Source organism: Pyxicephalus adspersus, chromosome 4 (genome assembly GCF_032062135.1).
Source record: "Pyxicephalus adspersus chromosome 4, UCB_Pads_2.0, whole genome shotgun sequence".
NCBI lineage: Eukaryota > Metazoa > Chordata > Amphibia > Anura > Pyxicephalidae > Pyxicephalus > Pyxicephalus adspersus.
Genome location: NC_092861.1, coordinates 41826336 through 41844184, shown reverse-complemented (window position 1 = coordinate 41844184; position 17849 = coordinate 41826336). Strand labels below are relative to the sequence as shown.

At 41.3% G+C, this 17849-nt stretch overlaps 2 protein-coding genes across 2 annotated transcripts in view; one reads left to right on the top strand and one right to left on the bottom strand.

The window, feature by feature from the left end:
- The window catches only part of MED12L (mediator complex subunit 12L), a 203543-nt gene that overhangs the window by 136744 nt on the left and 48950 nt on the right, over positions 1-17849 (bottom strand). Inside the window, exon 17 of the mRNA XM_072410136.1 lies at positions 16792-16956. Within this exon, the coding sequence (XP_072266237.1) occupies positions 16792-16956 (165 nt within the window). The remainder of the gene's footprint in view (positions 1-16791; positions 16957-17849) is intronic.
- Positions 10578-14338, top strand: GPR171 (G protein-coupled receptor 171). Its single transcript, XM_072407956.1, has 2 exons — positions 10578-10984; positions 12619-14338. The coding sequence occupies exons 1-2, from the start codon at positions 10906-10908 to the stop codon at positions 13617-13619; spliced, it is 1080 nt and encodes a 359-aa protein (XP_072264057.1). The 5' UTR covers positions 10578-10905; the 3' UTR covers positions 13620-14338.

The window sequence follows — 17849 nt, the reverse complement described above, 5'->3', positions numbered from 1 at the left end:
CCAATTTAATGTCTCTACTATAGTCATGTGTCATTAATGTAGTCTAAGGTCAATTTAGGGGGAAGCCAATTAACTTAACTGCATGTTTTTGGAATGTGGGAGGAAACCGGAGTACCCGGAGGAAACCCACACAGTCACGGGGAGAACCTGCAAAACTCCACACAGATCGTGTCCTGGCTGGGATTCGAACCTAGGACCTAGCGCTGCAAAGGCTTGAGTGCTAACCCCTGAGCCACCGTGCTAACCTCACACTTTTTCTTTTTATGGCTTTTTTTTTTGGGGGGGGGGTTGGGGGGAATTGTAATCAGAAGTATTGGGATGATTTAGGGCTAGATGCTATGAATGTTCAAGTTGAATGTAAGTGGACAAAGTTTTCCTCTAAAACCTAATCAAGGGTAGGCAAAAGAAAGTGTGGGTGTTCCTGATTTCCTTCCCAAATGATTGGGCATTCAACGAGAACACAGGTTTCCCTTATTTTCACACTCAATTTGCAACGGAAAAATACAAAGTGTCTGATACTGCTGATCTCTTTTTGAAAATATCAATCACCAGGTTTTTCCCTTTAGTGTGTGATTTCAAATCAATTTTCAATCAATCAGGTTTATTTAGTAAAGGAATACAGCCACTGTAAATAAGATAAAGATGGAAGGGAATCCATTTATTGATTTGAAAGGGCATTTTTCAGATTTACATTTTCAGAATCACTGTATTAATCACAATGTATTCACCAAACATCATAATTGTTTTAGGCAGAAGGATAAAAGGACTATTATTATTTAACAAGATTCACCTAAGTATTCCCACAAAGATCTGACCAGAAATACAAAAAACTCCACTGCACTTCTTCAAACGATATTCGCATTTAGCAATATTCAGTTTCTGTATTCATCTGCCTTAATATTATATCAGGTTATTGTCACCAGAAAGGTGAATCCCTGGAACTTTTTAAAATCATCTAGGATCTTCTTGGGATCTTTTAGAATATTATTCACTAGTCTCAGTGAGCATTCGGTATACAAAGTGGACAGTCTATAATCCTTGTAGTAATCAACCCCACTATGTTTCAGAAAGGCCAAAGTTTCAGAAAGGTCAAAGTTTCAGAAATCTGTCAGACATCCATGAAAGGATAGCCAAAATTGTATCCAGGACTGAAGGAGACAGGTCAGCGGTGGACAGATAGATTTGAGTGTCGTCAGTATACAGGTAGTACTGTAAGCCAAAGGAGGATATGAGACTTCCAAGAGAGGAGGTGTACAAACTTCAATGCTTTCCATTAACTTTAAATAGGTATACAGATGACAAGAGTTTTGCCTTCAGGTTTATTTCTTGTGCTGAAATATGGAAGCTGCCATTTCTGACATAGTTCAGGTTTCAGGACTTTCACTCATATGCCACCTTCACTCCTACGAATGCAGGCACTAAGCTGCTAAGCAACATTTAATTTTTTGGTGTCAGCTCTGCCCAGCTTTCATTTACTAACCTACTCAAACCACAGTATAGACATTGATTATTCTGTAGTCCAAAACTACAGAACTGGGGAGGCAAATTACTTTTCATAGGAAGCACTAAACACAGATCTGAATTTCTGAAGGTTTTTAGAGGGGAATAGGAAGCAACAAAATAATTTTAATAGAGTGAGGAAAAGTTATAGCATAAGGCTGGGGATTGGCCTGTACCACCAGGAACCTAGGCCCACTACACCAATGTAAGCTCTGAAAACCAATTTCATTGTAGTACCTAACAGTTTTTAGGTTACCATAAACTAGCAAAACTAGCATATGGAGGTCTGTGCATCCCTCCAAGGATATGCCCCCACCCCAGATCATCACTGACTGCCAAACTGGACATGCTGGATGATGCCGGCAACATAATGTTTACCATGGCATCTCCAGACTCTTGCACATCTGTCACAAGTAAGAACCTGTTCTCATTTGTGAAGAGAACTGGGCAACAGTGGCGAAATTGCCACTGAACATCAAGCTGCATAGTGCTGGGCTGTGAGAACAGGTCCCACTACAGAATGACAGGCCACATTCCATCCTCATGAAATCTGTTTCTGACAGCTTGGTAAAAAAAAGTCCACACAAACTGGAAGTCATTTATGGCAGTGCTCCTCCTATCAATCCTCGTACAAAAAGCAGATACTAATCTACTGCATAGGTTGTTGACTTTCTACAGTCCTGTATGGCTCTGTTTATGTAAAGTCCTGTCACCTTGTTTCTACTCTACACTCTTGACACTGTGTTGGGACACAGAGAAAAGGTTCTTAATACAGTACATATAGAAGTGGACTACATGTGCCACCTAAGAGGCTGTATATACAGCCTCATGCTACTCTACAATACCAATAGGTATGTAGTAGTCAGACAATAGCACTAGTATTAGGGCTTCAGCAAAATGCAAGACTGCTCCAAAATCAGTCAAAAAGAAAAAGTCATAAAGCTACTCCCTCTTTGAAGGCTGGCTTGCTTTTGGCACTCCTTTAAATCTGTTCTTTGTCATTTGCACCAAAGCAGATGAAATTGATTTACAATCAATTATGTTTCCTAACTACACAGATGGATACCTCAGAACTTTAAAGGTGGTATATTGTGTTGATTACGAGTTACCTTATATTTTCGAGCAGCATATATATTCGTACATTCATCTAAGAATACGTTTGTACAGCATTTGTTAAGTCATATCTGGAAATCTTCACATAATCAGTAGATTTTTCATTCACCTGTACTAATTCTGTATTAATATTGTGCGATACACATGTAACCAGTGAGCAATTTACAAGCTCATTAAGTTTTGGTGGTTTTAAGAATTTATCATTTGGAGATACAACAGTATATTTGTCAAAGATTTTAGAGCATTTTTGAAATAGAATTTTTGAAAAATCTTAACCCAGATGGCATACTGGATGGGATGTTTGACTCAACAGCAAATAGATGAGAGACAATAAGTCAGAAGTCAAACAAGATTCTTCCTGTAATACATGTGGATGTATACTGTGAGTTTTTTTGACTCATAGAAGGTATGGCAGAAGCCTTAAAAAAAAGTCACTTGTGTTTCATAACTTGAAACATGGTATGCGTAGGTAAAATACAAAGATCACACAATACAGGTATCATGACCAGGGTACAGTATATGAAGCCATCGCTGCCACCCACACAACCCAGTCTTTTTCCACATTTCCCCATCATCCACTCCTAATCAAGACCAGGACACCTGTTTGGAAAAAACTGGCCATGGCAGCCCTTTATTAACATAAATTTCTTAATACAACAACTTTATTTTGTATCACCCAACATGTAAATATAACAATAACCAGGTAATTAGAAGTCCATGAAAATCAACCATCCGCTTCTGGTCCACATAAAGGCCCCCAGACGCTCTTACGCCGCCTCGGGGACATTTTATATTTTCTTTTTCCCAACTTAGCCTCCACAACAACCACGTGTCGTGCAAGGCGACCTTTTCCACCTCAAAACTCCTCCTTTTTGTGTGCGAACTCCCCTCCATTCAACATTACCCCAATTCCAAATTTTTCATGGACCCAAAGAACAACATGCCACCTCAAAACTCCTCCTTTTTGTGTGCGAACTCCCCTCCATTCAACATTACCCCAATTCCAAATTTTTCATGGACCCAAAGAACAACATGCCACCTGCCGCAAACTTGAAACCTTAAGTTTGCGCGCATCGCCACACTATTACCGCTCGTTGAACAGCCTCACTCAGACTCAATAACCATAAGTCCGTGCCCACCGCATTCAGGTGAACCCCATCACCCCTCAAGATCAAATGAGGCTCAGATTCCAACTCCTGATGACGCACCACTAAACCCCCTATCCTCCCCAAAAACCGCCCCACTTCCCTATTTACCTTTATCCGAGCCTTGTTGATCCGTTCCACAGACCGCGCCTGTCTCCACACCAGACGCCCCACAATTTCCGACCACATCAGAACCATCCCCGGGAATGCCTCTTTTAATCCCAAACAATCAAATTTAATGTCTCGTATTAATTCCCGCATCAGACGAGATCCCAAATCATTACCCCCCGCATGCACTAATAAGACATCAGGAGGCCTATCTATATACGCAAACCTGTGTACCTCCGGCACTACCCGACTCCAGTGTATCCCTGGAATGCCAATCCATCGGACCTGTGCCACCTCCCTGTTGAGCCCAAGTTGCCGTCCATCCTGGCGAACCGCCGCCCGTCTGGCCCCCCCCAATACACGAAGGAGTGGCCCAAAATCTAGATCAGACACACCGGTCCACCTGCAAAACAAATCAAAATAGGAAAACACCGCACCCCCACAACACCCCTAGCTCACCTCCCCACCCCGCCAATTACCCCCTTTACTACAAATGAGGGCGCACATACAGTCGGAAGCGATGTGATTCCCAGCGCCCAATCCTCTTGATAGCTTCCTGCCCCAGCCCCCATCTGGCCGCTTCAGTGGCCGCGCCAATCCTGAAAGAATGGGTAGAATACTCACCAGGCCTCCTGCCCGTTGCCACAACACACCTCCTGAACACCGCCCCAAATTGAAAACGAGTCACCCACGAGCTGTCCTCATGTATGAACAGCGGCCCCTCCTGACTTGGCCTCCTGGATAGGTAATCCCCCACCACTTTGACCGGACAAAAATCAGAACCCGGCAAGCCCCCCAACCGTAAACCCACACCCTTTCCCAACTGATCGGTTTTTGATCTGCGGATCCACACCACCACCTCCTCCCTTGTCACATGAACATCCCTCACCATCAAACCCCCTGCCTTGCTTTTACTAGCGCATACCAACTCACCTATCCGCAGTGCAGCAAAAAACATCACTACGAATAATGCCCTAAAAAGCCCCATTTCGAAATTGTTGAAACAAACTGCCTCCAGGCTGTGACATAACTCCCCCAACATCTCAAACGACACCGGTCATCACCCATCTCTCTGCCTACCCCCCTTTCGGTAACCTTTTAATGCCTGCCGCACCACAAAACTTTTTGTCCCATCCTCCCAGCCCATCAGCTTGAAAAGGAAAGCCAAGGCCACCAATTTCCTGCTCATTACTCCCCCCGACACCCTTTTCTGAAAATTCCATAAAACATAACGAAGTACCGCCTCCTGACCCCCTTTTTTTCGGAAAAACCCCGGGCTGTCCCCCACAAAACCCAACCACTCCTTCCAAGTACCTGTGTAAGCCCTCCAAGTGCCCATACAAACCGAATTCCTGATTAGTTCTGCAAGGGGCCCCAAACCACAACTCCTCCGGACATTGGGTTCCCATAGTCTCCGCCTCCGGGGCCACAGCTCGAAAACGCTTCCACTGGAAACGAGAAAGGGAATCCACAATTACATTCTCGCAACCAGGAACATGCACGGCCCGAACAAAAATATTCCATTGCAAACACAACAAGACAAAATGCTGTAACAAACCAATCACCTGAGGGGAAGAAGCCGAATTATTATTAATGACTTCCACAACCCCCATGTTGTCACAATGAAACCTGACTCGCCGGTTCTGCAGTAACTGACCCCACAAAGCCAGTGCCACTACAATGGGGAACAGCTCTAACAAGACCAAATTCTTGCATAAACCCTTCTGTCGCCACTCCAAAGGCCACTCCCCCACACTCCAACGTCCCCCAAAATAGGCTCCAAAGCCCGAACCCCCCGCTGCATCCGTCCATAAATCCAACTCGCCATTATCTGTTTGTGGCTCCAACCACAGCGACCTACCGTTGTACTGGTTCAAAAACCGTTGCCACACCCTCAAATCCCCCCTCAACACCTTTGTCAACCGAATGAAATGGTCTGGTCTCCTCACTCCAGCTGTTGCCGCTGCCAACCTCCTGCTGAAAATTCTGCCCATAGGCATTATCCGACAGGCAAAATTAAGTTTACCTAACAAGGATTGCAATGCTTTCAACCGTATTTTTCGTACACAACAAGCTCTTTCCACCTCCCCCTTGAGCCCCGCCAATTTATCCATAGGGAGCCTGCATTCCATGCGCACAGAGTCTCTCTCAATCCCCAAAAAAGTCAATTCCGTAGCGGGGCCAACCGTTTTATCAGCTGCCAGCGGCACCCCAAATTGCTCCGCCACATGTTCCAATGTGCCCAAGAGGCTGGCGCAAACCATCGAGCCCTTGGGCCCTACACATAAAAAATCGTCCAAATAATGGATAATAGACGGCATCCCGGTAACGTCCCTCACAACCCATTCCAAAAAAGAACTAAACAATTCAAACAGAGAACAAGATACAGAACAACCCATCGGCAAACATTTGTCAACATAAAAAGCCCCCTGCCAAAAACAACCCAGCAATCTGAAACTATCCGGGTGAACTGGCAACAACCGAAAAGCCGCCTCCACATCAGCCTTTGCCATCAAGCAACCCCTACCCGCCCTCCGAACCAATGCCACCGCTGCATCAAACGAGGTATACACCACCTTACAATGTTCAGGCGCAATGCCATCATTCACCGACTCCCCTTTAGGATGAGACAAGTGATGAATCATGCGAAATTGATTCGGTTCCTTCTTCGGAACCACCCCCAATGGAGACACCACCAAATCCTCCAAAGGCAACTTCTCAAACGGCCCCGCCATCCGGCCCAACAGAACTTCCTTTTCCAACTTAGCAGAAACCACCCCCGGGTTATCTAAAGCTGACTGCAAGTTTTTCCCAAAACTGTGACCCCGAACCTTCTCACATGGTATCCTAAAACCCTCCCTAAAACCAACCTCCAATGCCCTAGCGGCCTCCCGCTTAGGGTACTTACCGAGAAAACTGACCATTTTTTCCACCTTCACCGGCGTCGTCCCTCTTACCCGTAGGCTCCACGGGACGTCCTTTTCCCTTTGCAAAGCAGCGTGCCCCCGAATGGGCCCCCCCGCAACAGGAACATTCATGCTTGAAGCGACAAGTGGCTCCAAATTTGCATGTTCCTTCGTTAAATAACCAACACAAACCTTTTCGCTTACCTGCCAAGGATCCCGCGATTCCAGAACCCCCGGCGTTCCCGAGAAAGGGCTGTGGGGCCATCCTAGCTGACGTCATGAGCCTCATCCACAGGCTGATGTCCTTGTGGTCCCACCGCATCCCGGGCCTCATCCCCTTCCTCTGCCGGAATTGCTAGTCATACCTGAGCCAGGCCACACCTCCATACACCCGATATGCTTCACTAATGGCGTCCAGATAACAAAATAGTGCCGAGCAATTCTCAGGGGCCCTTTCCCCCACTATGCTGGCCAAGATTGCAAACGCCTGCAACCAATTCTGAAAAGAGCGTGGTATAGATCGCCACAGCCCTTTTTCGTCCCCCACTCTCTTACCATCACCTGTCTTCAAATCCCGTCCACCAAACCGCTCCACGGGTAAAAGCGAAAATATTTCCACGTACTCACCTCTCCAAATCTTCTCCTTTAGTTCCTGGGGCAAATGAGCACCCAAAGGGCCCTCAAAACAGACGTACACTTCGCCTTCCGCCCCATCCGCCACCCCTTGGGCACTCGACTCCCCCCCCCGCTCCCCTTCAGCACCTCACCTTCACCAGGAACAAGCACCGGGGCCAAAGGCTCCCGCATGCCCGCCTCAGCTGAATTGGCCTCCCCAGTGCTTATCCCCGACCCCACATCACCCCCCCCGGCCCCCAGCCGACCACACTCACCTCCTGTCCCACTGTTGTCACTCCGTGCCCCTACTGGACCCGTATCAGACCCCCCCACTAAACTGGAACAACAACTCCCGTAAGCTCTGCAACAACAATGACCCACCAGGATCCCCCCCTGTGCTTCCTTGCTCTGCAACCGCGGTTCTTTATCTAGCACTGACCCCCCCTGGCCCCCAGCCCAACAAATTCATCAGCCAATGAATGCAACCTCACCCCCCCCCTTTTTCCCGACCCCAAACAGATAAAAACTCACCGGGCTGCCGGGCATGCACCAGACCCTTAGCCGCCACCCCGCTGGGCTGTCTCCTCTCTGCGTCGGATTCAGAGTCCTGGATTTCCCCCTCTGATGAGTCATCCGCTTCTGCGCTCCAGTTGCGAAGGCCGCTCACCGCAGGACCCAGGCCACCAACGTCATCAACATGTGCCATTTCCGCCCCGGAAACTCCGCCTCCTGAGCCCGCCTTCCGTTGCAGCCCACGATTTCGCCACTCCCGGTCTTCTCCAGATGCCGTCTCGCTTGGCCCGCGGACCCCCGCGCCTCTTCCGGACAAGGCCGGGGCCGAATTCTCAGGCTGCCCTGGAGCCCCAACCGGGCAAACACCTACCAGGCTGGGCACCGGACCGTTCCTGGGCTCGTCGGCTCTCATTGCAGGTACGTTCCGGGTAATGCCCTCCTCCCGTCGACTCACACGTCCACCAGGCCTTCCCCGCGCTGCTCCTTGGCTCCCACGCTCGGAGGGGTCCCGCCGATGGCGAGGATTCCTCCCGCCTCCACCACTGCTCCCGGGGGTCCTCTTCTTCACGGGCGGAGCCGGAGGGTCCCGGACGGGGCTCCTATGACGGCGCTGGACCCGAGGAGATTCACTTGGGCTCAATCGCTCCGGCGGCCGGGACCGCCGAGTGCGTCTGGCAAGGGGGGGTGCCGACTCTGCAGCCCCCCCATCCCCTCGTATAGCTGCTGCTACTTGTGCTTCCAACCAGGCTGTCCCTTTCAATTCCGCAGCTTGCCGCAGCTGGCCCATCAGGGCCTCGATCGACGCCATGTTCAACTCTTCTCCAAAATCTTCTCCCACGGATTCCTTTCAAACTGCTTTTCTCCCCCTCATCCCCCTCCTTTTAAACCTTATCTCGTAGCCCACCCCCAGAGCATCCCGCTACTCCCTCTTTGAAGGCTGGCTTGCTTTTGGCACTCCTTTAAATCTGTTCTTTGTCATTTGCACCAAAGCAGATGAAATTGATTTACAATCACTTATGTTTCCTAACTACACAGATGGATATCTCAGAACTTTAAAGGTGGTATATTGTGTTGATTAAGAGTTACCTTATATTTTCGAGCAGCATATATATTCGTACATTCATCTAAGAATACGTTTGTACAGCATTTGTTAAGTCATATCTGGAAATCTTCACATAATCAGTAGATTTTTCATTCACCTGTACTAATTCTGTATTAATATTGTGCGATACACATGTAACCAGTGAGCAATTTACAAGCTCATTAAGTTTTGGTGGTTTTAAGAATTTATCATTTGGAGATACAACAGTATATTTGTCAAAGATTTTAGAGCATTTTTGAAATAGAATTTTTGAAAAATCTTAACCCAGATGGCATACTGGATGGGATGTTTGACTCAACAGCAAATAGATGAGAGACAATAATTCAGAAGTCAAACAAGATTCTTCCTGTAATACATGTGGATGTATACTGTGAGTTTTTTTGACTCATAGAAGGTATGGAAGAAGCCTTAAAAAAAAGTCACTTGTTTTTCATAACTTGAAACAAGGTATGCGTAGGTAAAATACAAAGATCACACAATACAGGTATCATATTGACTATAATATTCCCAGAGCTGTAAGTAATTTATCTACTCTGTAAATTTAAATCTCTAACATAACCTAACTTGTGTTAGAGAGACTAATATCTGTTACTGAACCATGTATTTCCAAAAGGCTATATAATGCAGCACCTGAATTTAAGATGCTGCAACTTTGCATGCAGATAGTTTATTGGCTACGTGGCCTACTAGGCTATAAATGCAACAGAGGCTTACCATAAAATTTATTAGTTTATTATCAAGTACAAAACTGCTAATAATAAACTGCTTCTTTTTCATACTTTCGAGCTCGGTTAAAAATTACATGAAAGAGTGTAACATAAATGCAATCCATACTGTTTACCAATAATATTATTATAATTATTATTATTATTATTATTATTATTATTATTAATAATAAGATAGATAGTTGTAAGACATTATCAATCTGTTACTGCTCTTCCACTGCCAACTCACAGGCTGGTGGAAGGAAGGAGACTTGTGTGATTTCACTGTAGAAGGAATACTAAGTACTTCAGGCTGGTTGTTCTGTCTCTCAGAATTCTGGGATTTAAATTGGTGTACAGTAGTACAATAAGACAGTTCTCATATAAATATTTACAAATTATTGACAAACAGCCTAGGCTGGGGCTTTACAACAATTGGGATGCAGCAAAAAATACAGCAGTGTAAAATTGCCCAGCAGCAGGACAGTTGTAATCAAGGATAACAGGTCAAACTAGTACGGTATATGCCTAACTTGTACAAAAGGGGATACAGAGGTGCAGGAAATGTGTGTACTATAGTATGAGACTAAACCAGAGACTGGTTTAAAGGTTGAGATTCACACTGCTCTTGCAATTTTTATTTATTGGCTAAATCTAATCTAAAATTATTTTAAAAGCCCCTTTATTGTCCATTTTAAGGCTGCTGACCAGCCTAAAGAGCCATCGAGTGCATTTTGTTTTTAAAAGATTCTACAAGGAGACTTTGCACATAAATATCTCAGGACTGCAAATCTCAAGCCCGTAGGACTGTCCTCAAATCCCATGGGAGCTTCAAACCCCAACCTCCTCCCTAGTGGAAACTCTATATTATAATCTAATTATAACCAATTATAGATATTCACATGCACACACTTACCATGCATGCAGTCAAAGGTACAACATTTAAAGGGAGAATACACACATTACATTCCTTAAAACATGTTTCACCTGTCCTACATTGTGATGAAAGTACAGAGCACACTCATATGGGATACATGAAAAAAAAAACACTTGCAATGTGGGTATTTTAGACATTCACTGTTGACACAAGGGAAAATTTTGTTTTTTTTATATGAACCAAAAACTTTAGTTTCAACTACGTCAATTGACGTGTCAGAGTTAAACCACAATACCACTGAGCTGCCTGTTTACCAGAAAAGATGATTGTATATCAGATATGCACAGATATAAGCAGCAGTGTAAAGCTGCTAGCAGCCCAGGACAGGACAGGCATATCAGGTATTGTCTCTTATACCAGATTCCATAATAATATAAAAACTACTTGGTGTTTTATTTGCTTTACAATAAAATATATTAAAGTGACACCATAGTATTTTATTTACAAACAACAACTTATGAACGAAAGCTGTTTTTTATATTTTATGTATATCTCTAAATTTCAGTGACTGTTCTAGGTTTGCCCTTTTGTTCTACATATTCTGCATTTTATAATGATCTTATCATGATTGTGATCTTATCTATGATCTTATCATGTTGTACAATACAGTCTTTTCAGAGATACCTTTGATTTTATCCTAACATTCAGCTTTATGTATGATCGGCTTAACACTTCATTCACAGATAGTTTAAAAATAGTGGACTCTAGTTACATTTTCTTGCTAAACCTTAGGAACCCTCTGGTTCTTTACAGACATTAATACCATATACTACAAAGTCCTATTTCCCTTGTGGTGCATTTATGGGGCATCATCGATACTCACTTTTTATTGGTATCCATCCTTTACTCCTTTATTTTCAAAATTAACCTCAAAACGGTTTTTGGGTTGTGAGGTGATTTTTAATAATCTTTATTTGCCCTTCACAGGGGTTTTAGCACCTTTAGAGCTTGCCGCTAACGGGGTATGCATTTCTCCCCTAAAAACAGGACATTCACAATCACTGTCTTCTAGTAGGTAATAAAATTTGTAGGCATGTTTATTAAAAGAACACCTAATGATGTTCCCATGGAAGTTGCTGTTCAGACATTTACTGTTATATGGTGACCACTGTCTTCCAAATGAGCTTCTGTATTGTCACCCCATTACATGCACCCTTGTGGGAGACTACAAGCAGCTGTGCCAACACTGCACAGGCACAATCCATGTTACTAATAGAAAACAGATCCAATGACAGATCCAGTGATGTGCATTTGATTCTGGCATGGGCACACGTTTAAAATAAATTGGTAAATAGGGCTGTAAATAAGCAGCAATGATATCTTACAAAGAAAGAAAAAGTGTGAATACAGTTTTTGAAGTTAAAAACAAACAAAATTGATCTACTTTAAAGAAAGTGACTTTATTCTAGATATAATTTGCAGGAAGTACATACAAAAACAAAGGTGCTCGGTTACTGTTTTGGTTACCTATTATTTTACTTGTATGTATTTTTTTTTTAGTTTAAAAAAAGTTCAACACAACTAATTGACCACAATTTTAGTTTTTGATAGCATTTTGTTTGGTTTTTGCCTGGATGTCCATTAAAGAAATGCACTCTATCTGCATGGGTGACAATGGCCACTAAGAATTCACTACCACTAAGAAATCCAAAATTTTAGAGCTGTGCACAGAAAATGAGATAAGGGTAAATCTTAAGAGGATACCTGTTCCAGACACAACTATATAAAAGAGGAATTCCCATTACTATATGAGATGCCTTTTTAACTTCCTATTGTGTCTCTGGGACAGGAGGTGAAAGGAAGTTTTCACAAAGGTTATAGACAAATAACATGGCAGATGTAAGCCTTCTGTTTTATATCCTAAACTAACAAAAAACAGACATTTGTAATACTGTATAAGGTAATGTATAAGTAGAGGTTTTCCATATAGTTAAAGAGTAAATTAAATATTTTTTTATTTTCATATTATGTTTAGGCCTTTCCTTGGAGCTGACTGCAGCACTTACAATGACAGACAACATCAACAGTTCTCATCTTACCTGTAACGTCAACAAAGACTTGGAACCATTGACATATTTCTACTGGATAATCTTTCTGGTAGGATTTTTTGGAAGTTGTTTTGCTTTGTGGGCTTTCAACCGGAAAGACAGCAGCCAGAAATGCACAAATGTATACCTCATCAACCTTCTAGTGGCCGATTTGCTTTTGACCTTGGCTTTGCCATTCAAAATAGTTGTTGACTTGGGATTGGCTTCATGGAACTTAAAGATTTTTCACTGCCAGGTAACGGCATGTATGATTTACATCAACATGTATATATCAATAATATTCCTAGGATTTGTCAGCATGGATCGGTGTCTACAAACTATACAAAGTTCAAAACTGTACCAAATACAAAAAAGAGGATTTGCCACCATGCTATCAGTAGTTGTCTGGGCTTTGGTCCTGTGCATTATGCTACCAAACATGATAATCCCTATAAAAGACATTCCTGAACAGGAGGGTGTTGGATGTATTGACTTTAAACAGAAGATTGGAAGAGACTGGCATTTGCTTTCCAATTTTATCAGTCTTGCCATATTTTTGAATTGTACTTGTATCATTTTAATCTCTAATTGTATTACCATTAATAGGCTTTATAAAAATAAGGACGGCGAGGAATTTAACAACATCAAAGCATCCCTTGTGAAAATCTTTCTAATAACAGCTGGGTACATTGTATGTTTCCTTCCCTATCACATTGTCCGAATTCCGTACACGTTAAGTCAAAATGATGTCATCACAGACTGCAGCCTGAAAGAAGTCCTTTTCCTTGCAAAGGAATCTACACTGCTGCTGTCCATTTCCAACCTTTGCTTTGACCCTATTGTATATTTTTATTTCTCTAAATCCTTTAGAACTAGAGTAACCAAAACTTTTTCCATGAAGAAAGAAGTTAAACCTGTGGATAGTGAAAACACTGAAACAGCAGTGTAAAAAATAAGTCAAAGGGTATCCAAATATGAAATGAAGTAAGTAGCTGATTCAAAGAGAATCCTTATGTAAACTTTCTACAGTTGAAATCTTCACCATTCAATGAAGATTCTTTCCAGTGGTACAGGAAAAGAGTTTGAATGCTAGCGAAGTTTTTTTATTTGCAAAATGTCAGAAGTCTGGTGTTTGCTGTGATTGTAGTAGTGAACAGAAATACATACTGAGATCTACTTATGAAAATAGTTGAGGAGTTACTGAAAAATATTGATGTCTAATGTCAAATAACATATAGAGAATTTGAACCCAGCAGCTGTAACATCCCATATTCTAGATTCAATGACTTTTTAAGTAGTAAAAATATACTCCTGAGCAATAGTTGATCTATGAATTGTAATGTTTCAAATATAAACAGTAATTCTTCTTTAAGCACTCAAAAGTAACCTAATATTATTTAAAGGTTATCTAAACAGGCTTAACAGTATTTATCCAAACCCAACAAAATGAATAAGGAGCCATAGGTAAGATTGTGTGCCTTGCAAAGCTAACCACAGTAAAATAGATAACCCTGGACAAAATAATGGTGCTTAACTTCCTGTTTTGGCAAAGCATATATCTACCTGCTTATGCTTTTATATTTGTACATATTTTTCAACTGATATTTTGTATACTATTTATATAAAATCTTTTTGACAAATAAAAAAAGTAAATAAATACAGGATGTATCTATGGGACTGGTTTTGTAGGGCATGCTGGATTTAATAATTGGAGAGCACAAAAGTACAGTAGCTTTGCTGTTTGTGGGGAAGGGAGTGAACCATGGTTGTCGCATATTCAGCCATGTGTGCAATATGAGAATTAGTTATTCATACACACGGATGCATACACACACACACTATCCTTTCCTTTAAAGGTATGTTTAAACTAAAAACATTCACTGACTTTCTGCTTTTTTGAGATACTCCTTGGGCACATTTTTTCTAACTAGTAGAGAAATTTCATTTCAGTGTTAAAGCTAATACTATTTAAATAAATACTTTCAAAAGTTTCTGTATATGTTATTTTTACATGTTTTAATGGCCAGTTTTATAGAATGACAGAAAAAGTTAAGTTTGCTACACATATAAACAGCAGATAAACAAAACCTCATTAGCTGCACATCCAGTAAGTGCTAAGGTTATATGAGGATAAAAGTTTTTATCACAACAGTTTATATTTATAGTGAATGTAAAGCCAAACATTGTTTTTAAGTTTTGAGTGGAGAATAGTGTACAAAGCCCTACTAGATTTTAATTGTATGTTTCTGTGCTTTTTGCCTTTGGTAAATCAATTATTTTACAGCATTCACAGGATGTCGGTGAGGGGAAGGGGAAATACGGTGAGGGGAAATCTTCTAGGACATAGAAGGGTCCCCTTCACTTTGCAGAAATTTCCTCTTGTTATGTTATGTTTCTGAGCCAGCTAATAAAAAGAAACTTCTCTGTTGAAACACAGAAAACAACAAAAACATGGCAAGGGCTTTAAACACTCCCTGAATAATCAATAACAAAAAAAAGAAATGCGTCTATAGAAACACAATAATGAACAAAACAACTTTTTGCAATATAAGGTTGAAGTTTTGTTGGTTGGCATTTGCATGTCACATGAAAACATCCTGTAGGACATGAACTAAATTTTCGAATATTAGTTTAGAATGTGGCAAGCCTGACAGTCAAGACCAGGATCTGATCCGATCACAGCAACCTAATGACTTCTGGCTAGAAGGGTACATTAGCCTCAGCTGAAGTAGCCTTTAGAAATTCAATGCAATTGGGGTATGCCAAAGTTACAGTTCAGCCTTTTCTATAGCATTCTAGTAGCTAAGTCTAGTGCTTACCTTTCAGTAATATAAAACTGTACCAGTGATGTATTTATCGTCCATAACAATGAGCAATAGCTTACTAAAAAAAGTGACATGATAAACAGGTACACAGAAGGACTTCACCAAACTCTTCCAATCTAGGCTTTACATCTGAGTTTGCAAAATATCACTTTATTATTTAACAACACTTTTGGGGAAAAGATCCATGAAGGAATTAATGATTACATGATTTGGCAAGGTACAACACTTAAGAAAAAGTAATCACATCCCTCTCTTAGTCATAGTTATCAACAGGTGTCTGTATAGCCAAAACTTTGATGAAAACTTTTTGCATGTTTATTTTTGATGTTTCTGTACCCTGGGAAAGCTCACCTTGACTACCTATCCTAGACAAAAACTGTAGGCCATTGCTCTCTTAGAAAACTGTCTTCAGAACACATATGGAAGCTTATTCCACACCTTATGTTTTGGAGACAATTCTGAAATGTTTAATTTGCCTCACTTTCTGCTTTGATAACAATAGAAAATTGGACAATCATAGTAGGGATTTTTCTCAATGGAGGCACAGACAAGAATAACATTTGACATATGGTCTAAATCTTTATCATCCCATTTAAAAAAAAATGTGCTTAGAGATAGAAATAAATTAAGGCGTATTATTGGTGGTCTATCACCTAAGCCTTTGAAGAGGTTACCATGACCAAACAAGATATTAAAAAAGAAGTTAACCAACAAAACAACAAATTAAATATAAAATCATTTGTAATCTGGAGTCCAGACCTAAACCCAACAAAGAGGCCTGGGCAATAAACGTCAAAAATTTCAGTAACTCGTAGTGGTCTAAAATTCCTCCTAACCACATTACAGTCCGATAGACGACTACAGGAAATGTTTTCTGGAGGTTTATAAAGGAGGCTTTAAAGATAATATATACAACGGTTTACATAATATTTCCAGCCTGGAAAAATGTGCTTGATAGGAAATGAAAGTGTTCAGTAAAGCATTTTGTGATTTATTGTGACTTAACTGAAAATCAGACCACAATTTTTGAGTCATTTAGGAATTACCTACTTGATTAATATGTGAAACAAACTGTTTCATGTGTGTATGCGTTGATGCCAGAAGCAGGTATAAAGATAAAGCACAACTGCTTCTATCAATAAACAATGAGCTCACCTGCTTTGCATATAATGCAGTAAGGGTTATCATATTACTTTGACATTTAATGAAAACCACTGAACACTACATAGAAAAAAGTACAGACAACTTTACAGTCAATGATCCTCCCCCATGAATTAAACACATCAAATCACTTACCAGTGGAATGGGAAAGTGTGTAGCATATTGTAAATGGCGCAGAAGTTCATAATTGGAAGGAAAAATAATGTCTCTCTTTACTGACTTTTCACTGGAGCCAGAAACCCTTCGATGTAAAGATGGAGGGTCGTAATTTTGGCAGTCTCCAGGAACAGGAGAAAATATCTGCAGATAAAACAAGGTTGAAATATGAATGGTAACTAGCTTACCAATTTTACTTTACTAGTATTAAGGAACAACTCAAATAATCAAAAAAAGGAAAATCAAATAATGAAGTATTAAAATTTTCCTGGAAACATTGACACTGTGATAAGAAAATCAAAATAGTTTACCGTAATCAGACTTTTCAATAATTTATTGTACTATAGTTTTTTCACATCATGGGACTCAAGCCTAAATTATGCATTTCCTTACATAGGAAGTTACACTAAGAGCTTATGTTGACAAACTTACTTTTGTGTCATATACTGTAACAGGCTGATGCAGTGGCATTTAGCACAAGACATCAAACCAATCAGTTCATTCTGTGACCTCCAGGGAATCAAAATCTTTGTCAATACCACAGTCACCACACACATTCCAGGGCAATCTTGGTGAAAATCAAGTTAAAGTTGAAGTTGAAGTTGAAGGAATAATCCAGAACACCTGGCAGAAGCCTGCACAAAGATGAGGCAGCTAAAAAGCTATAAATACCATACCATATGCAAATACCAGTTTCCGAAAAATGTTTTTTTCACTGGAATGTTAGGAAGTTATGACAGTGTTGTCAGAAAGCAACTGTAGAGAAAGGCATAATCCGACTCTTCAAGATGCTCATTACTAAGATGGAATCTCAGTTCAGTGCATTTGGTCCCTACAGGTACACTTTAAGTTACATTTAAGGCCCAAGAATTGTTTTATCAGTTGGAACCACATTTACAAAACCATGATTACAATTTTGAGCCAATGTATAATTTTAAAATAATGGCAGAGATTAGGGGGCCTAATTGTAGCTGGCCAGCTAAAACATGTCCTAGGTTATTAGTGCAGTATATTCTGTATACACCTAAACCTGCCAA